Here is a 24,639-nt window from a genome sequence, read left to right on the forward strand (position 1 = left end):
AACCAAGAGTTGGGTGCTGAACTGACTGAGCCACCCAGATGCCGCATGCATGTTTTTAAAATGACTACTATACGCCTAACACTGATTTGGAATCTGTGAAGTACAACAGCAAATACACACACACGCATGCATGCACATGCACATAACACGCACACACACACGAGGGGCTCTGTATTCCAGCTCTCAAGGGACTTCTATTCAAATCCCTGGCATCATGTTTGTGTGTTAAACAATTAAAGAAGAGTCCACGGCCATTGGCGATTGAATATTAATATTTGGGCAGAAACAATAACTTAGATGGTTAGAAAAGACTGAACTCAAGGAAGCTACTTGGTAATAAAGGCTTTGTAGAGGACATAGAATTTAAGGTGGGTCTTAAATATTGAAGTAAAGTGGAGGGCACCTGGATTTTACCTTCAGCTTTGCTTTTATTAGTTTCATGTTTTCATAAAGAGAAATGTCAAAATATATTCTTAACTGAAGAATATAAAATGATAGGGTAACTTACTAGTACAGGAAGATACATAATCTTTGCTTCAAAAGATAGATACACAACTTGAACGGAAGATATTCTTGACCCTTCGAGTCACTGTCAAAGGTCTGGAGAAATGTATAGAGTTTACATCATAAGAACATTAGGTGGCATTTCTGAAATCTTGGCTACGGAAAGTGCTTAGCGCCCCCCAAATGTGTGCCTGACTTTAGGCAATTAAGTTATTGTATATTTATGTAGGCTTGACCACAAGTTGGACCAAGACCTCACTCCACAGTAGAGAAGACCACAAGGTGATAGTGCCGCTATCAAGAACAGTGACAGGACTATTAGAATGGGGGGGAGGCAGGTGGAGGCTGACATGAAATGTCCAAGAAAATTTGGTCTCTTGCTTGATTTGTGCTACGGTTAACTTCCAGGAAGTTCCAGTCTGGTGGGCGAGATCCAGCAATACAACACTCTGACAACTGATGGAGTCCTGATGGTGGGTGGTTGCCCTGTTCAGAGCAAAACCCCAGGCGGCAAGTGGGAATATGAGGGACATGGGGCTGGCAGGAGGCAAGTGGTCTGGCACTCCAGGCAAGGCTTCAGCCCCAAGTAGGAACATAGAGATCTCGGCAGGAAGCCAGAGGAGAAGCCTGTTTGGGTACACCTTACACATGCAGCTGTCCAGGATCCACCGTAGACCAGGAGGATATCCACCAGGGGCGACAGGATTTCATTTTGGCCCCTCTTCCAGTCTTTCACTCCACTAATCAGTTTCAGTGAGATGATTAGAGATGATTGTGTGAGAGATGGGCAGAGATATCCCAGTGCTGGGAAGACTACCTGTTGACCCAGTCACCCTTCCTTCTCTGCTACCTCAGAGAGACACAAGAGGCTGAGATTGTAGCCTGAACAATGTACGGGACTGATGGTGTGGGCACAGCAGGTGGTGCCATGCTGTTTCCAGAGCAGGCTCCTTCTACTGGCACCAACTGTGGTGACTGAACCATGGAGCTGTGCTTAGACACCATCGTCCTAGCCAACACTTCTGCAGCACATATTGTGTGTGTACTTAACAGACAACAGAGCAATGGGAAACAATGTTGAATTGTTATATTCTACACTGAAACTAACATAAGACTGTTATGTTAATTGGACTTCAATTAAAAGAACACAATAGAGCATTATCTTCAAAGAACTGGAGAAAAGTAATGGAAAACTAAGTCAAACTATTAATTCAAGGGTGGGGGTAAAACAAGACATTTTCAGACATCCAAAGGCCAAGAGAGGTAACTGTCTCAGACCTTCCCTAAAAGAAAGGGTGTACTTGAGGAAGAAAAAAATGAAGTATTAATCTGATTGAGAAAAATTGAAAATGTCCTTAAAATTCATGAACAGAGAATGGATAAATATATTGCAGTGTAGTTATGCAATGCAATAGCATATAGCACTTAAATGCATGTGCTGGAGGGGAAAAAAAATTGTGGGGTGCCTGGGTGGCTCAGTCAGGCGTCCCAACTGTTGATTTTGGCTTAGGTCATGATCTCAGTGTTGTGGGATTAAACCCCGCATCAGGCTCCAGGCTCAGTGTGGGAGTCTGCTTAGAATTCTTTCTCCCCTTTCCCTCTGCCCCTTCCCGCCCCTCTCTCTCTCAAATATATAAACAAATAAATAAAATCTTCCAAAAAAAAAGTACACAGCAAACTTTAACTGTTTCAGTGTTTACTCTCCTTGATTTTCTTTTTCTCAGCATGCTTTTGAGACTTATCCGTGTTGATAATACATAATAGAGACAATTTTTAAGAAAAGAAAAAGGCAATGTGTTTTCTAAACCCTTGCATTATCTTTCTCGAAATTCTGCTTCATAGCCTTCTGGCATTTCATTTTATCAAAGAAGTCATGCAGGTGCTTGATTTCTTAAAACTAAACTTTTTTTCCTTTCTAGAAGATTGAAGAATTGTTTCCTCTTTGTAGCTCAAAATTTTACCAAAATATACCTAACCATGGGGCTCCTTTTACTGAACGGCTCTTAAACATAGTGAACAACTATTGTGGCTTCCAGCAATGTTTTCTTGTTCTATGTAACAATAACAATACACTCAGGTTAAAAGCTTGACACAAAATATATTTTTCACTTTTTTAAGAACAGAGTATCTCATTGAGAAATATTCCTACTTTTAAAAAATAAGACATGGAAAACATGTCAAAGTTTAAATAAAGATTGCATTGTTTAATTCACAATGTAACTTCCAGTTCTCTTAGAAATCTTGTTTCAAATTCATCCTTTCTTTTTCTCTTTGATTTTTCATACCCATTGTGTATTGATGTTTTCTGCTTACAAAAGAAGCCTAAGAAGTCAAGCAGTATTTATGCTCCTACATTGAGAACACCCTACAGATGCCTCTCAAGTTTGTTTTTGTTTCAAGAAACCATTATTTACTGAAACTGGCATCATGAAAGCAACAAGTCAGAAGAGTTCTTGCATTTCTAATGACTTTGCATTAACGAAAAACAGCTGCGCGTGCACACGCGCAATTACTGAAAATCCATAAAACAAACGTGCTAAAACTAGGCTGAATGACTCATAAAATGGTGGAAAGAGTGGAAAGGAAAGATATAATAAAAGGAATAGAAAAGAGTACAGGAACAATAGTCAGATAAAGCAAACTCAAATATCCAATAGTAAAAATCCATTTTGAAATTAATGGGGAACTAAAAGCATTTCTCCTGAAAACAAGAACAAGGCAAGGATGTCTATGCTCTCCGCTATGGTTTAACATTGCACTAGCTAAGATTGCACTAACATTGGTGCAGCTGGACAAGAGAAAATAACCGTAAGATTCAGAAGAGAAGTGGTAAGACTCTCCCTATCTGCAGAACATATGAGAGGAGACCTGGAAATCCCAAAGGAACAGTCGCTAAATTAATGCAAATACACAAGAATTCAATATGAAGAAAGATATAATACTAGTGTAAAAAAAGAATAGTCTTCAGAATATAAAGAACTCTTACAATTCAAAACTAAAAAGACAAACCAGTTTATAAGTAGGCAAAAGAGGGCACCTGGATGGCTCAGTCAGTTGAGCATCTGACTCTTGATTTGGCTCAGGTCATGATCTCAGGATTGTGAGATTAAGCCACAGACTGCTTGGTGGGCAGTCTGCTTAAGATCCTATCTCCCTCTGTCCCTGCCCACCCCTGCTCTCTCTCTCTCTTTTTTTTTTTTTTTTTTTAAATTTTTAAGACATTTCAGGGTGCCTGGGTGGATCAGTCAGTTAAGCGTCTGCCTTCCGCTCAGATCATGATCCAGTGTCCTGGGATCAAGCCCCAAGTCACATCAGGCTCCCTGCTCAGAGGGGAGCCTGCTTCTCCCTCTCTTCCCTGCCTGTACTCTCTCTTGCTATCTATGTCTCTCTCAAATAAATAAATAAAATACTTTAAAAATTAAAAATTTAAAGACATTTAAATTAAATTAAATTAAACGAAAAATAATAGGGGGGCATCTGCATGGCTCAGGCAGTTAAGCATCTGCCTTCAGCTGAGGTCATGATCCCAGGGAGCCTGTTTCTCCTTCATTCTGCCTACTGCCTCCCCCTTGCGTATTCTGTCTGTCATATAAACAAATAAAGATGTCGTGAAAAGAAGGGCCATCTGTACCCCAATGTTTATAGCAGCAATGGCCACGGTCGCCAAACTATGGAAAGAACCAAGATGCCCTTCAATGGACGAATGGATAAGGAAGATGTGGTCTGTATACACGATGGAGTATTATGCCTCCATCAGAAAGGATGAATACCCAACGTTTGTAGCAACATGGACGGGACTAGAAGAGATTATGCTGAGTGAAATAAGTCAAGCAGAGAGAGTCAATTATCATATGGTTTCACTTATTTGTGGAGCATAACAAATAACATGGAGGACATGGGGAGTTAGAGAGGAGAAGGGAGCTGGGGGAAATTGGAAGGGGAGGTGAATCATGAGAGACTATGGACTCTGAAAAACAATCTGAGGGGTTTGAAGTGGCGGGGGGGTGGCAGGTTGGGGTACCAGGTGGTGGGCATTATGGAGCACTGGGTGTGGTGCAAAAATCATGAATACTGTTATGCTGAAAATAAATAAAAAATAAATTTTTTTAAAAATTAAAAAAAAAATCTTTAAGGGGGGGCGGTCGTCGCGGGCAGGGAGGGAAAAATGAAACAAGATGAAACAAACCATAAGACTTAATCTCACAAAACAAACTGAGGGTTGCTGGGGGGAGGGGGATGGGAGGGATAGGGTGGCTGGGGGATGGACATTGGGGAGGGTATGTGCTATGATAAGTGCTGTGAAATGTATAAACCTGATGATTCATGGACCTGTACCCCTGGGGCAAATAATACATTATATGTTAATAATAAACAAAAAATAAATAACATATTGTAAAGTTGAAACATTTAAAAAAGTAATAATAAATAAATATAAAAGTAGGCAAAAGATCTGAGCAGACAGGTCTCCAAAGAAAACATATAAAGAGCAAATAAACACATGAAAAACTATTTCATCTCGTTAGCCATTAGCAAAATGTAAATTAAAAGCACAATGAGATACCACCGCTTATCCCCCGAGATGGTAAGAATAAGAAAAACAGACACAAGTGTTGGCAAGGATGTCAAGAAACTGAGTCTTCCAGCATTCCTGGTAGGAATATAACATGGCACAACTGCTTTGGAAAACAATATGCAACCTCCTCAAAATGTTAAAAATAGAGTTACCCTAGGAAAGCATTTCCACTCCGAAGTGTCTACCCAAGAGAAAAACAAACATCCACAGAAAAAAAAAAAAAAACTGGTACATGACCGTGCACAGCAGAATTATTTGTAAATAGCCAAAGAGTGCAAATAACCTAAATGTTCATCAGCTGATGGATGGATAATAAATTGTCACATATCCACACAAGGGAATGTTCCTAAGCTGCAAAAAGTAACGAAGTACTGATACACCCACTACAACATGAATGAAACATCAAACCATGATGCTGGGTGACAGAAGGCAGCCACCAAAGACCACGCGCTCTAGCATTCAGAAGAAGCGTGTCTATAGAGACAAGAAGTCCGTTAGCGGGTCTCTGGGGCGGGAGGACGTGGGATCAGGGGTGATGGGGAGGAGCTGCTCTTTGGGCCTTCCTTTCAGAGTGATGAAAACATTCTGAAGTTAGATTGTAGTGAAGGTTGTACATCCCTTTGAATATGCTACAAACCACTAAATTGTACACTTTAAACAGGTAACTTCCTGATGTATAAATAATGCTCAGTAAAGTAATAGCCTTGATATGTACAAACAGGAACCAGTTAGGAGATGAGATGAAAACTGCATTTGCAATAACAACACAAACACTTGGAGTAAGTGTACAAAGAGATGTATAAGATGTATACAAGGAAATTTAAAGTCTCCTGAATAATACAATAAATTTTGATTGTATGCTTTCCTCTAACACTTTTTCCAAGTATACCTATAAATATTTAAAACCTCCATTGGATTGGAAACACACACATTTTGCCTAGAGAATGCACACTTTTTTTCAAGGTGCAGAAATGAGATGAAAACCCAAAACATCCCTGATAACCTGACCTTTTTATTACTTTCTAATGGACATGTTTTTATGAAAATTACTATTAATGAGGGCACCTGGGTGGCTTGGTCGTTAAGCGTCTACCTTTGGCTCAGGTCATGATCCCAGGGTCCTGGGGTTGAGCCCCAGGGTTGAGCTCCCTGCTTGGCAGGGAGCCTGCTTCTCCCTCTGCCTGATGCTTCCCCTGTTTTTGTTCTCTCGCTCTGTCAAATACATAAAGTTTTAAAAAAAAAAAAAACCTATTAATTTAAATGTAAACTCTCCCCCAACTAGTGTAGACCATAATATTATAATTTATTCTGTTAATATTTTAGCATCATACTTCTGGTTTTTTTTTTAAATATTATTTATTTATTTGAGAGAGAGTGAGCACAAGTGGGGGGCAGAGGCAGAGAGAGAGAGAGAGAGAAGCCAACTCCCCGCTGAGCAGGCAGCACAACAGGGCTCCATCCCAGGACCCCAAGATAATGACCTGAGTTGAAGGCAGATGCTTAACCAACTGAGTCACCCAGGATCCCTACTTTCAGTTTTCTTAAGAAAACCAGTCAGAGTCAATTTTTTTCAAGAAAAGAAAGAAATTCTACATGGTGATCTGGAGTTCCATTTAAAATATTCGATGCAGAATGATCTCAACTGACATGGAAATGTCTTGTTTCATGCAGTCTTACTGTTAGAAACCAAGAAGAACAGAGACCCAGGAGGCCCTCCCATGAACTCAGAAGAGAAGACCTTCCAACCTGTGAAGAAAGGTAAATCTCATTGTTTAGCTCACTAAACTGACAAAAATGCCAGCCTTATTTTTTCAGCATCGTAACAGTTTCTCTAACTGCAATTTAATAATATCAAATCACAATGTGGCACCCCATTTCCACTCTGCAGAGTTCATTGTGTGATAGGGAGAAAAATTAGTTCCATTATTAAGTTCATCCCTGCTAATCACAAATAAAAATCGATGCTTCTTTTTTTTTTTAAAGGTTTTATTTATTTATTTGACAGAGAGAAATCACAGTAGGAGAGAGGAAGGGAAGAGATCACAGAGAGAGGAAGGGAAGCAGGCCCCCTGCATTCGGGACTCGATCCCAGGACCCTGAGATCATGACCTGAGCCGAAGGCAGCGGCTTAACCCACTGAGCCTCCCAGGCGCCCCTAAATCGATGCTTCTTGACAAAATGTGACATTATCCTATTTTCATATGATAGACTTTTTAAAATAAAAGACCATAGTGAAACATATATTTTTAATTTTCAGGAAAGTTTTAGAAGTCCATTTTTTTCTTAACTATTAAGTTTATACTCTAGCTAATGTAATACTGTCTTCATTTTAGTATTTTGAAAAAAAAAGTTGGGAAGAAAACACATTAAATTACTTTCCATAATACCAGATTTTTTTTTCTTTTTTTTTTTTTTTTAAAGATTTTATTTATTAATTTGACAGAGAGAAATCACAAGTAGGCGGAGAGGCAGCCAGAGAGAGAAAGAGAGGGAAGCAGGCTCTCCGCTGAGCAGAGCGCCCGATGCGGGACTCGATCCCAGGACTCTGAGATCATGACCTGAGCCGAAGGCAGCGGCTTAACCCACTGAGCCACCCAGGCGCCCCCATAATACCAGATTTTAAAGTTATCTCGTTTTGTCCTATATTATTAACTGGCTTACTTTCACTTACCCATTCTAATACCTTTTCTTTTTTTTTAAGATTTTATTTATTTATTTGACAGAGAGAGATCACAAGTAGGCAGAGAGCCCGATGTGGGACTCGATCCCAGGACGCTGGGATCATGAACTGAGCTGAAGGCAGTAGCTTAACCCACTGAGCCACCCAGGTGCCCCTAAATTGCTTTTTTTAAAAAAAGATTTTATTTTATTTTTTTATTTATTTGACAGACAGAGATCACAAGTAGGCAGAGACGCAGGCAGAGAGAGAGAAGGAAGCAGGCTTCCTGCTGAGCAGAGAGCCTGATGCGGGGCTCAATCCCAGGACCCTGGGATCATGACCTGAGCCGAAGGCAGAGGCTTTAACCCACTGAGCCACCCAGGCGCCCCTAAATTGCTTATTTTTGAGGGGGAAAAAACAAGTAGACTAAAAGGTTACTTAAGTGTTTCTTTTTCACTTTTTATCTTATTTATCCTTTTTCAAAGTCTGGGAAGCATAATAAAATCTTCCACAGTCTGGGGCACCTGGCAAGCTCTGGAGGAGCATAAGACCCTTGATCATCATGAGTTCAAACCCCATGTTGGGTATAGAGAGTTCTAAAAAAAAAAAATAAGTAAAAACTAAAAACTTTTGAAAAATACTCCACAATTTATGAGTTTGTTTAAAAATAACTTTTATCAAGGGACATCTGGATGGCTCAGTGGGTTAAGCTCAGGTCATGGTCTCAGGGTCCTGGGATTGAGCCTCACATCGGGCTCCCTACTCAGTGGGGAGCCTACTTCTCCCTCTGCTCCTCCCCCCACTTGTGGCACTCTCTTTCTCTCTCTCTCTCAAATAAATTAAAAGTATTTTAAATAGCTTTTATCTTGAGGCACCTGGCTAGCTCAACTGGAAAAGCATGCAACTCTTGATCTCAGGGTTAGAGTGTTCAAGTCCCATGTTGGGTGTAGATTACTAAAAAAATAAACTTTTTTTTAAATGGCTTTTATTTTATATATTCTGTTATGTTGTATCCTGTACCAAAGCTTTGAGGCTTTTATTCTGGGAACCAGAATGCCTCGTTGAGGGCTAACTCTAACCATACTGACAGTGGGACCTTGGGCACTTGACTGAGAAGCCACACTCTGCCTCAGTTTCCTTGTATGTAAAATGGGGATCACAGTTTACTGTTGGCTATTGTGAGCCTGGCAAGCATTCAATATATGTTGGCCATTATTTGTTCTCAATCAAATTCCAGAATATGAAATGACTTTATCCAACATAGTGCTTTTCGTTTCCAATTCTCCTTAGATATTAATATTATTCTTATTGCATTTGCCTCATATATCTTTGCCTATTTGTTCTTAATTTTTGTAATATTTTGTATGATTTGTATGATTGCTGAAAATAGCATTATGTTAGATTTTGGTCCCATAGCAGTCTGTCTCTAAATGGGGAATTATAATTCAATGACATTGGGTCAGTTATTTTGATGACGACTGGTAAATTTAATCTTCTAGCATATTATTTGATTCCTTGTAATACCTCTTAATTAATTCCTTAATTTTGTTTGGTTTTGGTTTTTGCTATTTGAACTGTGCCTTTTTTGCTTTTAGGTCCTTCAGTAATGCATATTGTTTTCTCTTGTTTTAAATATTTTTATTTGTTCCTGTGTGTTTGTTTTTAAGTAGGCTCCACACCAAATGCAGGGCTTGAACTCACAACCCTGAGATCAAGAGTTGCATGCAGTACGGACTGAGCCAGCCAGGCACCTCTGCTCTCTCTTTATTTTTTTTTTTAAGATTTTATTTATTTATTTGACAGAGAGAAATTACAAGTACACTGAGAGGCAGGCAGAGAGAGAGAGAAGGAAGCAGGCTCCCTGCTGAGCAGAGAGCCCGATGCGGGACTCGATCCCAGGACCCTGAGATCATGACCTGAGCCGAAGGCAGCGGCTTAACCCACTGAGCCACCCAGGCGCCCCAGCTCTCTCTTTATTTTTAAAAAATGTACTAACAATTGCCTTTAAGTTTTTCAGAATCATCCTTTAATATGTATTTCTGAAAACTGACAAGAATAAAAAAGTATCTTTTGACTCCTCATGTCTAAAAAACATAACTTAGGATACTTAGCCACACCAATTTAACTTTCTGAAAAAAATCCAAGATTTTTATGTAGATTACTTTAAGTTACTATTTTTAAATTATGTTTTCAACATCTTTTAAAACATTTTCTTTCAAAACTAATTTCCCTAGGGACGCCTGGGTGGCTCAGTTGGTTAAGCAGCTGCCTTCGGCTCAGGTCGTGATCCCAGCGTCCTGGGATCGAGTCCCACATCGGGCTCCTTGCTTCTCGGGGAGCCTGCTTCTCCCTGACTCTGCCTTCCACTCTGTCTGCCTGTGCTCGCTCTCGCTCTCTCTCTGACAAATAAATAAATAAATAATCTTTAAAAAAAAAAAAAACTAATTTCCCTAGATATAAAGGATACTTTGTTTTCATACACAATGCTTTTTTGCATGATAAAAAGTCTACCTACTATAAAAATAAAACCCAAACACTACAAAAGTTTTGCAATAAAAACTCCGTCTTCCTTGTTTTCTAGACCTTGTCCCAATTTCCAGATATAACTGCCATCATGGGGTTTTTTATATGTCCTCAAAGGAATTTTCTATGCATTTACACATAGTTGAACAGAAATGAGATCCAGCTATGCACAATGAAGCTAATTTGGAAACTAAACTTGAAACTATTGTATCAATATCCTTTTTTGGGGAGGGGTCTGCTCACTCCCTTCTCTCTACAATCTACTTTCTCTGGTCTTAAACCTTTCATGTATGCTTCACTGCTGGTTCATTATAATCCATCTTCAAGATGTGGTTTCAAGAAAAGGACATAGAATTTCTACTGTGAACCTCTATATATGTGAGTGTGTGTTTTTTTCTATGACCTTCACACAACTAGGACAAGTAGCCACATATCAAATTTTGGAGTATACATCTTCTACCCCTCCAAACTAAATACAGAATTTTTGGCAGTGTGGCAAAGTAGATCACCAGAGGGGCTTCCCAATGTGGAACAACATATTTTGCACTATTCCAAAGCTTTTGCATCGCTGGAATCCTAGAAAGTAAGGAAAATGACAAAGTACCTGAAAACCCAAAGCAAATTTAAAAAGTAAGCAAAAACCTGAGAGGTGAGACTGCTAAGCACAGGAATGAAGGGTTTTCTCTGAGAACAAGTACAGGGCAGGGTGGGGACGAGGTGTTGAAACTGAGATCCCAGATTAAGCCCTGATTTATGAAAGGAGCCCAGGTAGTCCGGGGTCAGTTACACCACCTAGATCTCAGGAGAAGCCAACACAGAACATCGCTGGAGGAAAGAAAACATACCCAATTTTGACTCTCAGTTTTCTAAAGAGTAAGACCAACCAGAATCTAAACTAAAACTTAAAGGATACAACCTACAGCCCGTGACAGTCTGTAGAAACGATGCTTGGATTTAGAGCCCAGAGGACTTCACATATTAGAATCATCTATAAAAATATATAAAATAATGGTTTCTGAAACGTATAAAGCAATCAAAGATGGAATCACAAAAATAAGTGAGCAGAATCCAACTATCAGAAGTGTCCAGGAGGACTATGAAGTTGTACTATAGTTTTGCATGATGTCACATTGGGGACACTGGACAAATAACACATGGGATCCCTCTGTATTATTTTTTCTTATTTCTCTGTTTTTAATATTGTTTTTCTGAGGCCAGAAGTCTACACTTTTCTTGAGGCCAGAAGCCCAAAATCAAGGTGTCAGCAAGGCCATGCTCTCTGATGGCTCTAGGGGAGACCTCTTCACTCTTAGAGCTTCTCTGATGGCTCCGGAGTCCTTGGCATTCCTTGGCGTCATGGCAATCACATGACCATCCTTCTCCAGTGTATGCCTGTCTCCGTATACAGATTCCCCTTTGTTGTTGTTTTCCTTAAAATTTTATTGATTTATTAGACAGTGAGAGAGAACAAGCAGGGGGACCAGTAGACAGAGGGAGAGGGAGAACCAGGCTCCCTGCTGAGCAAAGAGCCTGGACTGGATCCCAGGACTCCGGAATCATGACCTGAGCCCAAGGCAAACACTTAACCAGCTGAGCCACCCAGGTGCCCCCAGATTCCCCTTTGTTTAAGAATATCAGTCCACTGGGCGCCTGGGTGGCTCAGCCATTCAGCGTCTGCCTTCAGCTCAGGTCATGATCCCAGGGTCCTGGGATGGAGCCCTGCATCGGGCTCTCTGCTCAGTAGGAAGCCTGCTTCTCCCTCTCTCACTGTGTCTCTGTCAAATAAATAAAATCTTAAAAAAAAAAAAAAAGTATCAGTCCACTGGATCGGGGCTCATCTTAATCACCTCATCTTAACTTAGTTAAATCTACAAAGACTCTATTTCCAAATCCAGTGACATTCTGAGGTACTAGAGTTATGATGTCAACATATCTTTTCTTAGGGGACAGTACTCCGCTCACAACACCCTCCTACAAAATAAACACTAAATTCAGTGGGTTTTTACAGATTGGTTCCACAAAGCAGTTCTGGAATTAATCATTCCAAGGTTATATAGGTTGTGTATAACTACCCAAATGTCTCAGAAATCAATTCAACAGGGATACCACAATCAGATGAGGGCAGTACAAGATTGGGAAGTTGGAAACAAATCCTGAATACTCAGGAACTCTGGTCCCATGGAGCCATGCGGGCGAATCTTCGAAACTTAGTGTGGGGTGACAAAAGCAAGTGGCAGAAGAACGTAGCGTCAGCCACTTTTATAAAGTGAAGGAAAAAAAAACACTGAAGGATATGTTCTTCAGGGATGCCTACCTACATAAACATGATGAGAAGGAAGGTGGGGGGGAGAAATTATTTGATAGGGATCATTGTTGGACAGATGATGTTTTCTGACCTCAATATAATTAAAATATAAGTAAAAATGAACTAAACCAGGGTGGGTCCAACGTCAAACCCAGCAGTTCCCTCAGGGTGGGGGAGTCAGGAGAGCGGGGTGCGGCCAGGGGACGGCGGGAGGCGCGGCTGGTGGTGAGGAGCTGGTTCTCACGGTGGATACTGAACTCTAGGGTGTGCTTGTTATCATCCTTTAGAGCTTGCACTTATGTAAACTATTCTTTCCCCGTTCTCTGTAAAATTCTTTTTCAAATTTTAAAAATTAAAAAAATTTTTTTTTTTAATTTTTAAAAAAAATTTAAAAATCTGTGGCTGTTCTGGAAGGTAGTGTGCTAAGTTCTGATGTACTTCTGTCAAAAGTCACTGGGAAGCCTTGGTCAGATGCTTCCAGGGTTTTTCTTTACTGTTATAATTTTAAAACTTTGTCAGGACTCATCCAGATGTAAATAAGTACCTTCTTCGCAGTTCTAACGATCGGTCTGCGAGCATTTAATGGGCAACAGCCGTGCACTCCAGCTGAACAGCTGGAAAGGATCATACTCACGTGTTTTTGCCAAGGGCCTATGGAAGTGAGCACGGCTCTCTCCTTTCCTAAAAGGGCCGAGGGGCACATTATCATCCTCAGAGGGGAAAAGGGTAGGTTTCTAGTGAGGATATTCAAAGTAACTACTGATAACATAGCTCCCTCTTGCCCCTTTCTTCCCATCTCCACTAAGCCCAAGTCCCACCCTGGAGGAAGTCAATGCCTGGGCTCAGTCCTTCGACAAGGTAATGCTCACTCCCGCGGGAAGGAATGCTTTTCGGGAATTCCTCCGAACAGAGTTCAGTGAAGAAAATATGCTTTTCTGGATGGCGTGTGAGGAACTGAAAAAGGAAGCTAATAAAACGATCATTGAAGAGAAAGCAAGGATAATCTATGAAGACTACATTTCTATTCTTTCTCCGAAAGAGGTATGTACTCCCACAAAGGGCTTCCTCCTGGGAGGCCCTTGGAAAAAGGACATCGTCAGTGTAGGGTCACAGGGCACAGTGACAGCTAGTCCGAAACAGAGATGACTCCACCCGCACTCATACTATCCAGATGCCTTTGACCGTGGTCCCACACATGGGCTCTCCGTGGGCCCTGAAATCTGTGAAAGACTTTGTGTCTCTTTCTGGAAAAAGTATTCCTGACTTTCACCAGATTCTCCAGAAGGGGGAGTCTATGCATTTTATTGTAAACACTGTTTTAAAACATTAAACCCTGTAAGCATTTCTTTAAAATTGTTCTTTTATTCTGAGCACCAATATTTTTTACAGGTATTTTTATTTGACTAGACATAGCCTCACTAATATGAGACAGAGCTTTTCCTGAGGTGTCCTTCCCTTAGAGCAGAGACACTATCTGGGAGATTCAGTCAAGCTTCCATCCCCCCAGTTTTTGTTCCTTCGTATCTAAAATGGGTGGGTTCAGGGTAATCTCAAAACCGAGCTCCTTCTTTCTTTCTTTTTTTTTTTGTTTAAAGATTTATTTATTAGAGAGAGATTGTGTGAGTGAATGGGAGGAGGCCCAGAGCGGGGCAGAGAAAGAGAATCTCCAGCAGACTCCCTGCTAAGCATGGGTCCTGATCTCATGACCCTGAGATCATGACCTGAGGTGAAACCAAGAATCAGAAGCTCAACCAGCTGTGCTGAGGCAACCCTAGCTCCTTCTTTCTTAAAATTCCAAGTGGAACTCCAAATTCTTTATATTCTTGAGTGGAATAGTAAGGTAGACCAGGGGAATTCGTGGAAGCAGATCATAAAGGCCTCCTGATTGTAAACTTCAGACTTAGCCTGAGTGCCTGGCCAAGTCAATGCTGGGCCTGAAGTTGGGAGTGTCAGAATGGGGTTTGCTTTAGAAGAAGCCCTCTGACCAAACAGCGGGGTGATGTGGAGGGGCACTCGGGAGACAGGAGGCCAGTTAGGAAGCCAGTGAACCAATCCAGCAGGAAACGGTAAGTGACCTCCCCAAGGGTCTTGGCAGAGAAGAGGAACGAGGTAGACAGTCTTAGAGGGGTTAAAGAGGCAGGGTGCCTGAGACTTTGTGACTAAACACAGAGCCAGAGGGAAAAGGATGAGAGGGACTTGGAATTGGATGGAAATAAATCATTCTCTTCCTCCACAAGCTATGTAAGAAAGAGATCAGAGATGCTGGCAATCTGCGTTGAATGCAGAGTTGGTCTTTGAACAACACAGGGTTGGGGGCACTGACCCCACACAGTTGCTAACCTATGTGTAACTTTGACTCCCCAAAAACTTACCTACTAAGCCTACTGTTGGCCAGAAGCCTTAGTGACAACACATACATACTTTGTATATGTATTCTATACTGTATTCTTCCATAAAGTTACAGAAAAGGAATTGTTACTCGGAAATCATGAGAGAAGAATATAATTCAAACCCATGTTGTTCGAGGTCAACTGTATTGAGCTACCTATGGGTGGGTGCAAGGGGCTTTCTAGTAGGAAAGTGGGTATATGCATCTGGAAAGACAGATCACTGAAGTAAGTATTTACTGATTCAGCTAGTCATATTTTCAGGTTCATACGAAGTAGTAGTATGTGCATTGTACAGCACTGAAACTATCATGGCCTCCTGGGGCAGAGCTGGTCTGGCCAAGGTCCTTCGCATGGAAGAGAAGATGTGAGAGCTTGGCTCTGCAGCCTGTAGGCATGTTTGTTTGGCATCCTATGGGGAGAGTCTGAGCCCAGTAGCTTGCTCCGGTCTGAGACCACCTTTTCTAGGATGAGGAAAACATCAAAGAAAGAAGAGCCAGTGTCTCCTAAGGTCTTAGTGCATTCCAAGCACTTTAAATAAATTCTCATTAAATCCCCACCAATCACCATTACCCATCACCATTTTCCTCTTTATGGAGGAGTTCATTAAGGTGCAGCTTACTTTGTCCCAGGCCCCACAAATAAGCAGTGACACATAGCTGGGCTATAAACACTGGCCCTGTGCTCTTAACCCTTCCACAGTGCTCTGAGTTAGCATCCATTCACCAGCCAGCCTGACGCTCATTCCCAGAAATTTGCAACTGTGTTCGACCTGGCCACAGCCTGGGACCTCCAGGGGTTAGACCTAATGTTATTAGGAAATTAGCAAGTCTGTTCTTCAGAGGACACAGTACAATCTATTTAAAGGAAAACAATGTTGTGGTTTTCTAGAACAGTGTGATCCCACCAGCACTATCTAGAACTTGTGACAAATAACACCTTTTCAGGCCCCTCCCCAGACCCACTGAGTCAGAAGTTCTGCAGGTGGGGACCGGTAATCATTTAACAGCCACTCCAGGGGCTTCTGAAGCTGCTAAAGCTTGAGAAGCCCCTGCATTATGTGTTCAGTTTCTTTTTCAGCAATTTAGATTTTTGGATGACTTTTTGTTTGGTTTGGGGTTTTTAAAAAAACAGAACAAGCCATCATGCGATGGGGATGGATTTCCAAAGAGAAATATGTCTAATACCACTCTTATGTGTTTCTACTGACAGGTCAGTTTGGACTCCCGAGTAAGAGAAGTCATCAATAGGAATATGGTGGAGCCATCCCAACACATATTTGATGATGCACAACTCCAGATCTACACCTTAATGCACAGAGACTCCTATCCCCGGTTCATGAACTCTGCCCTTTATAAAGATCTGCTGCAGTCCTTAGCTGAGAAATCAGTTGAAGCATAGGATGTTATCAAATATATTTATTATTAATAAAATAATAAAAGAACTGATGGACTACATCTAGTACAAGGAACTTATAGGTAGTAGTACCTTCTACTAGAGTAATACTTGGGCTGTTTTAATAAACATGCTTCCTTTTACAGAAGCCTATATATTCACAATGTAAACTGTGGCCACCTGTACTGATACTTTCGGGGGGGAAAGTGGGGTATGGCTGTCTTAGAAAAAGATAGGATAGTTACATTTATGTCACCGCAGCATGTCGTCAATGGCGAACGATACTCTAGAAGACTCCTCCTGCCTGGGGCACGTGGGTCCATTGGAGCCAAGAGGACTGCCTTTGTTTTGCATGAGTGCAGTATCTGATGACTCTCCTCCCAAGGAAAAGGTGTTCAACTGTTTCTTAGCTACTCCTTCCTTCCGTCTGGCTGCTTTGAATATTTTGCTTCTCAGTGCCATCACAGGACCCAAATTCCCATTTTATAAAGATGTGTCACCACTACTTATAAAATGGAATTCTGTTTTTATCTTAGAATCTGTGTATGTGTGTGCACGTGTGTCTCTAACGGTTAATGAAAGTACTGTGTTCTTAAGTGGATCAGTCGCACCTGTTTGGTAAGAGAAGTAGTGTTTAGAAAATGCATTTGTTGAAAAGTTACCATGATTTTATTATCAGAATCTGCCAACTTAGAGAATGAATTTTTAATTAGCAACTTAGTCCCGTTCATAACAGAACTTTCAAATAAGTATATTTTCATTTTTATTCTTCAAAGAAATATGGGCATTTTCAGTCTAAAAAAATAAAGCACAAGAGTTTTATCTCCATTTTTATTCCACATGTTAAATATTGGGGACTATAAGATGAAGTAAGTAGGGAGATCTACAAGGTATCATTTAGCTACCAGGCTAGGATTCTGACTTTTTTACTTTTCTTAAAGATTTTATTCATTTATTTATTTGACAGACAGAGGCACAGCGAGAGCGGGAACACAACCAGCAGGAGTGAGAGAAAAGCAGGCTTCCCACTAAGCAGGGAGCCCGATGCGGGACTCGATCCCAGGACCCTGGGATCATGACCTGAGCCGAAGGCAGACGCTTAACAACTGAGCCACCCAGGCATCCCAGGATTCCGATTTTTAAATCCCACTATTTATAATTGTAGGCACATGAAATAACTTTAACAACTTCAGGGTAAAACTAGTAGTTTGTATCTCTGAGTCATCCTGAAGAAACCCATCGCTGCAGTGAATGGGAAAGGCCTCCAAAATCTGGAACAGTTTGAGTAGTGGGTTAGAAATTACATGCAAGGGGCCCATGGCAGGCTTCACCCCATGGCGGGTGGTGGGGGAGGGTCTTTCCTTCTGGTTACCCTCACCTGGCCTGATGATTTCTTTATTACTCTCTTCAAGCCACAGACTAAGACCCTTGTCCTCAGTCAAACATCTTAACCTCCTACTTTATGGTGAAAGTGGGGCCCCACCCGCTTCATCTTCCCATGTAACCTACAAATATGTCTGGATGGGCATCTGTTCTCACCTCCGTCAGTCCAGTGCCAGAGGATGATGGGCTCTTTTCTCCTTTTCAAGGCACCCTTACATGTGCCTTTCATGCCATAGTCTACAGCCTCATTTTTTCACTAGACAGAGGACATAATTGTGATTGGGGTTATAAACTCTGCCCTCTGGTTTACATGTAAGTAAGGATGATAGGTGTCCATGGCCGCTATGGTATACTGTAGCAAGTACTAGAACAGGGAGGAACTGAGATAGAGAAGTCTTGAGGGTCTACAGAAGATTTTGGCAGAGGATGTGAGGGTGTGTGTGTGGGTGTTGGGGCAGAGTTGTAGGGAAGGTATTTGTAATTGAAGCAACCCCATATCAGTCTAGTTGCAAACATGCAGTGTATGAAGTGACTGTTAAGACAGATAAAAGATGTCAAGACATCAGTTGGATGTCTTGATCTGGGTGATTGAGATTTTAGGCTGGATTATTTGGGATTTTTTCCACACAGAAGAATAAGATTGCTAGAAGAGTTAGAGTACGAAAGGAGCTAAGGGTAAATCCTGGCATCAGTGGACCAAGAAAGAGTTTCCAAAGAAAATTTAGAAGGATTTGCCTTCTCGGTTCCATTAAGAAAGTGGGGGATATGGCAGCAAAGGAACAGTGGGAGGCACTCCTCTCCCTCTATTCCCTCATGCTCCTGTGTCCTCAGTCTGACCTTGAGATTTTCCCACACCACGTGGGTCCTTGGGCTCCCCAATTCGAAAGGAGCCTGTATAAGATAACTGCTGACTCCCCTTCCTTTCCCATGAGACTTGGCACTCCCACTGTCTCCATTTGCTCATCTCTGCATGTGCTTCTTGTACCTCGGCAGCGCACCCACCCACGTGGCGGGATCTCCACCAGCCCAGCCTGACACCACCGCACTCCCAGCTGACTGCCCAGCTCCCTGACACTGCCCGTGCCTCAGTGGAAACACAACTTCCTTGTCTCTTGCTCTCTGTGGCGTCCTCTTCTCCCTCCACTTCCTTCCCAGCCAGACTGACTGCTGCTCACTGCTTGATGGTGGGTACGTAGTCTTTCTGGGCCTCTTTCCTCACCTACAGAAACGGGGATAATAATGGTACCTTATCCCTAGCATTGCTGTTTAGATTTTTCCCCCCAAAGGAGACAGACGTTTACTGAATATAGTGGAAGCGAGCGGCGGGCCTGACATTGAAGGAAACCATAGGCTTGCTGTGCAGATTCATACCAACCCACGTGGGGGCGCCTGGCTGGCTCAGTCAGTAGGGTACAGGCTTCTTGATGTCAGGGTGTGAGTTCCAGCCACTGTTGGATCTAGAGATTGTGTAGAGATTATTTGAAATCTTTAGGGGCACCTGGGTGGCTCAGTCAATTAAGCATCTGCCTTGGGCTCAGGTGATGATCTCTAGGTCCTGGGACAGAACCCTAAATGGAGCTCCCTGCTCAACCAGGAGTCTGCTTCTCCCTCTCCCACTTCCTGCCTCTCCTCCTCCCAACTGTGCACTCCTTGCTCTCTCCCAAATAAAACCTTTTAAAAAAATAATAAAAATGAAATGTTTTTTTTAAAGACAAAAAAAAAACCCTAATCCATCTAAAATAAAATATATTAAACAATCACTGGATGTTAGTTATTGATGTTATTATCTACTAAATGCCATGGCCTCCAAGGATTAGGCTTCGGCTTGCTTTTGGTTCCCCTTCTCATTGTTTAAATTACTACCAACATGTTCTATATGGGGGATCAGAAGAGACACATGAGAAATATTTTGGGGTTAAGATCAGCAGGGCTTGGTGACTGTGCAAGTCACCATATGGTTCCTCTTCTAATCTATATGGTTCCCCTTCTCATTGTTTAAATTACTGCCAACACGATCATGGCTACCAGGTAAGAACCAGGTGTAACTTCCTCGAGCTCTTCATAACCAGCTGCCTGTTGGACATCTCCCTTTGCATATCCCACGGAGAAGTGAAATTATCTTAATTCTGACTTGTCATCCTGCTGCCCCCCTCCCTCCAAGCCTTACCCCTGCCTATCTGCCCAATTACCCAGCCAGCCAGTCACCTAAGCTCTTCTCTAAGTGCTAATTTCTTCCTTGTTTCTCCTTGCCCAGTCACCAAGCCCTGCTGATCTTAACTCCAAAATATTTCTCATGTGTCTCTTCTGATCCCCATTACCTCCCATCTGCCAGTAAGTAGCATTGCCAAGAACCTCGTAAGTGGTCTCCCTGCCCCCATCTCAGCCTTCCAAAGCCACCTTTCAAAATGCCACAAGGTGACCTTTCTCACACATAAATCTGCTTGTCACCCTCCCTCTGCTCCTTAGAATCTTCAGTTAATTCCCGACTGCCCAGAGTACCAATACCAAATTTCAGGTATGAGACATAAGCAAGGGCCTCTATATATAGCTGGGTTATGCTTCCCAGCCAACCCTCCACATATACTCTAGAATATATACTTATAGGCAAGTATATCCTTTCTTAACTGCTCATACTGTTCATACTTTCTGCTGCCCCCACCCCTCTCTACAATGCCACCCTTCACTCAATGAACTGTCACTCTTTTAAGATTTACCTCACACATCACTGCCCAAAGGAAACCTTACCTGACCTCTTGATTCATACTCCATTTGGTGCCATTCTTTAGTATTCTGGGATTTTCCTATTATCATCTGAGTTTACCAATTATGTTGGCATATCTGTCTTTCCCATTAGACTATAAGCTCCAGCGGCACTGAAAATATACTTTACCCTGTATCTAGTTAAAAACAGTATTAAATAAATGTTTGTAGAACTGGAGAGTTATAGCATGAAACTGAAATTCCCATAGTTATAGAACAAAAATTCCATGCCAAATTTATTTTACAAGTGTCACATCTCAGAAAGAGATCATCACAGCCCATGTGGCTATAGAGCTCACTAACACTACAAACCAATCCGGTGGGTAATCGCTAGTGACATCTACGTATATGAAAGAATCCTGGAGCAGTCCCAAAAGGATCATACAAATTCAATGTAATTCTAAGGTTTTAAGAATTCTTAAGTAAACTTTGAAGGGATTATTTTGTTGGGATAGATGACACTTCATTTGGGAAAAAATGGATACATAAACAAATATAAATTCCAAACTGTCTAAAGATCTAAAATTTTTTTAAAAAGAGAACATTATTAGAATATAGGAAGAAAACATTGGCCATACTTTTGTAACTCAGATGGAAAAGGTCCTCCTCAGCAAAACATAAAACCCAGAAACCATAAAATAATAATAGATTGGATAGGATGAAAAAAACAAGTTAAATTCTGTGCCACAGAGACAAATACAAAGAATTAAAACACAAATATCATGGCGTCTGGGTGGCTCAGTGGGTTAAAGCCTCTGCCTTCGGCTTAGGTCATGATCCCAGGGTCCTGGGATCGAGCCCCTCATCAGGCTCTCTGCTCAGTAGGAAGCCTGCTTTCTCCTCTCTCTGCCTGCTTCTCTGCCTACTTGTGATCTCTGTCAGATAAATAAATAAAATCTTAAAAACACACACACACACAAATATCAGGCTATAAAACACTATAAAATTACTATGCAGAATGCATTAGGAGTACCTACAAACTAACAAGACAACTCTATAGAATAAAAAAGAAAGACACAATAAAAACAGAGCTAACATAATAAATCAACTGGCTATAAACAAGAAAAGATGAGCATAATAAATACAAAAAGATAATCCTATGAATTCGAATTAAAATGAGAGGATACTGGTTACTATTTCCTCCCTAGATTTGCCTAAACCATAAGGTTCAATACCCAGTATTATTAGCAAAGGTGTTAGGAAATGGGCCTTTATATCCTGTTGACAGGTAGATAAACTAGTTTGACTTTTTGGAAAGCAATCTGGCAATATCTATCATATAAATGTGCATATCCATTAGCTAGTCAGCTAAATTGTTAAGAACATCAAAACAATGGGGAAGAGTATTTTTTTTTTTAAGATTTTATTTATTTATTTGACAGAGATCACAAGCAGCAGGGGAAGCAGGCTCCCTGCTGAGCAGAGAGCCCAACTCGGGCTCCATCCCAGGATCCTGGGATTGTGACCTGAACTGAAGGCAGAGGCTTTAGCCCACTTAGCCACCCAGGCACCCCTGGGGAAGAGTCTTTAAAGGAAATGTTATATATGTGCATAGACTCCTCTACAGTGAAAATGAATCCATATATCTATATCCACTCAGAAGCAGTATTAGGTCAACTGTTTAAGGAAAAAAGCAAATTTTGGGATATGTATGTGTGCCTATTTATGTTAATAATGGCCATTCGAGGGGCATCTGGCTGCTTCAGCCGGTGGAGCATTCAACTCTCGATCTTAGGGTCATGAGTTTGAGCCCCACATTGGCCACAGAGACTTTTTTTTTTTTTTTTTTAAGATTTCACCCATTTATTTGACAGAGAGAGATGCAGCAAGAGAGGGAGCACAAGCAGAGGGAGTGGGAGAGGGAGAAGCAGGCTTCCCACCAAGCAGGGAGCCCAATGCGGGGCTCAATCGCAGGACCCTGGATCATGACCCGAGCCAAAGGCTTAATGACTGAGCCACCCAGGCGCCCCCTTATTTTTTTTAAATGGCCATTCTAAAACAATTTCCTCACTGACTAAGATGGGTACTACTTCAAGGCCTTTACAAATTATTGTTTGGCCCTTCTTACTCACAATTCTAAGGGAAGATGGTATTACCCTTTACAGAGGTGACGTTCCTTGCTGTAAGTCTTACAGCTAATAAATGGTAGTCAAATTCGAATCTGTGCAGATGAAAAGCCTGTGCTCTTTACTATGCAACGCTGATTCCCTAGGAAGAGAACTAGAAAGCCTAGTATGATCACATACACACAAATACAGACATAGAGAAAATTACAGAGCCAGGGAGACCATTTTTAGTTCATGATTTTGACCTAAAAGACAAAGGTAATAAAACCAGTTTCATAGGTGGTAGTTAAAAGTAGCCTTGACCAATCTCTTCTGCCCTCATGACTCATGAAGGCTCAGGTAGCCAGTTTTTCTTTTTAAAACATAACATGACAAGCATTGATTAAAAATCAGTCTTCATAAAAAAAAACTTAAAAAATAAAAATCAGCCTTCATATATAATGGACAATAACTACTGTCTTAGATAAGGCAGCTTTTTTTTCTTCCACTAGTTACTGAATTTGGAGCTAAACCATCTAAGCTTTCTTTCCTAGTATGTGCATAAGCAAAAACTTCTATTTTGAGTCATCTAAAGTACAACAGTCACCAAACAGGATTCTTCCTGAATAATGCCAATTTAATCTCATGGGAGATGAAGTTGTGGCCTTGGCATTATAAACTATCAACCTGTCCCAGCGGAATACAGTGGAAAAGCAAATAATCAAAATATTAATTATAAGAAAAGTAGAAATTAAAACTTTATTAGCCTAAGAATGAGAAGTCTGAGTAAAGGAGTAATTATCTACTTAAGCATAAAAATCTTTAAAATTAACGGTATGGTGACTATAGTTACCAATGCTATATTGTATATTTTAAAAGCTGCTAAGAAAGTAGATCTTAAAATTTCTCATCAGAATAAAGTATTGTAATTTTGTGTGGTAAGTGATGTTAACTTATTGTGACATCATTTTGCAAAATATACACATACTGAATCATTATTGTACACCTAAAATTAACACCATATTATATGTCCATTATATTTCAAAATTTTTTAAAATGGGAAGTGGGGTACCTCGGCAGCTCAGTCAGTTAAGGTGTCTCACTCTTGATTTTGGCTTAGGCCATGATTTCAGTGCTGTGATAACAAGCTCTACATCAGGCTACATAATGGGCATGGAGCCTGCTAAAGATAATTCTCTCTCCATGTCTCTCTGACCCTCCCACCCCCCAACAAAAAATAAAAAATAAATAAATAATAAATAAAGTTTTTAACAGGGAGAAGATTAAGCATTTGGTCTTATGGACTTGTTCTGATGAATTTTAAAACAGGATTAGGACTGCAATCATTAAGAGGGGAAATAATGGACAGATTAGTGAAAAAATCCTGAGGTAAATCAGGCTGATAAATAACTTGTGACTTTAATTGCCCTTCCAGATCACTTATGCTTCTTCTGCAATTACCTGGATATCTCAGTAGTACTCTCAAAGCTTTTTGTATTCTGATAGCAGTACTTTTATTTAGAATCATTTTACATTAACCCAATTCAAATATTTATCCAAAACATTTAGGATTTTTTAAAAATTTTTCAGTTGCTTGTTACAGAAATCTATCTGAAACTAGCTTAAACACAAAGGAAATTGACTGGCTTGCATAAGCAGGAAGTCCAGGGTGGTTCTAGCTACAGCAAATTCAGATCCAGACACTCAGTGTTATCCAGACCTTCTCTCCATCTCAACTGCCTTCGCCTTTGCCACACACAAAGGACTCTGTATATTGTAGGCAAAATGGTTTAACAAGCCCCAGATGCAGTTCCTGCTAGTTCAGCTATTCCAGTAGGGATAGCATTTATCATATTTCAGAGAGCAACCCCAGAGAAGGGGCATGAGGTAGAGTAGGATAGTGAATGACAGACCCCCAAGGTCAAACAGAAGTGAGAAGGCATCCCCAAAATCAATCAGACAAGATGTCTAGGAACTACTGCCAAAAAGACAAAAGGCAAAGCTAAGCCATTCCATTCCACTGCTTTTATGGTTTGTGCTTTTTTATTTTACATCAGCAATACTTTCAATTGGCATTATTATAAAAATAATTTGGATATATACTG

General features: G+C 41.0%; 1 protein-coding gene across 6 annotated transcripts in view; it reads left to right on the forward strand.

Annotated features, from left to right (window-relative positions):
* The window catches only part of RGS20 (regulator of G protein signaling 20), a 78,830-nt gene extending 59,424 nt beyond the window's left edge, over positions 1–19,406 (forward strand). For 4 of the 6 annotated variants that reach the window (XM_059394578.1, XM_059394583.1, XM_059394580.1 and 1 more), the window contains 3 exons: positions 6,749–6,835; positions 13,371–13,605; positions 16,164–19,406. In XM_059394578.1, the coding sequence (XP_059250561.1) occupies positions 6,749–6,835; positions 13,371–13,605; positions 16,164–16,352 (511 nt within the window). In that variant the 3' untranslated portion in view covers positions 16,353–19,406. The remainder of the gene's footprint in view (positions 1–6,748; positions 6,836–13,370; positions 13,606–16,163) is intronic. The other 2 variants (XM_059394581.1, XM_059394579.1) reach the window with 2 other exon arrangements.
* Positions 19,407–24,639: the final 5,233 nt, after the last annotated feature.

The sequence above is a fragment of the Mustela nigripes genome, chromosome 3 (assembly GCF_022355385.1).
Source record: "Mustela nigripes isolate SB6536 chromosome 3, MUSNIG.SB6536, whole genome shotgun sequence".
Lineage (NCBI taxonomy): Eukaryota > Metazoa > Chordata > Mammalia > Carnivora > Mustelidae > Mustela > Mustela nigripes.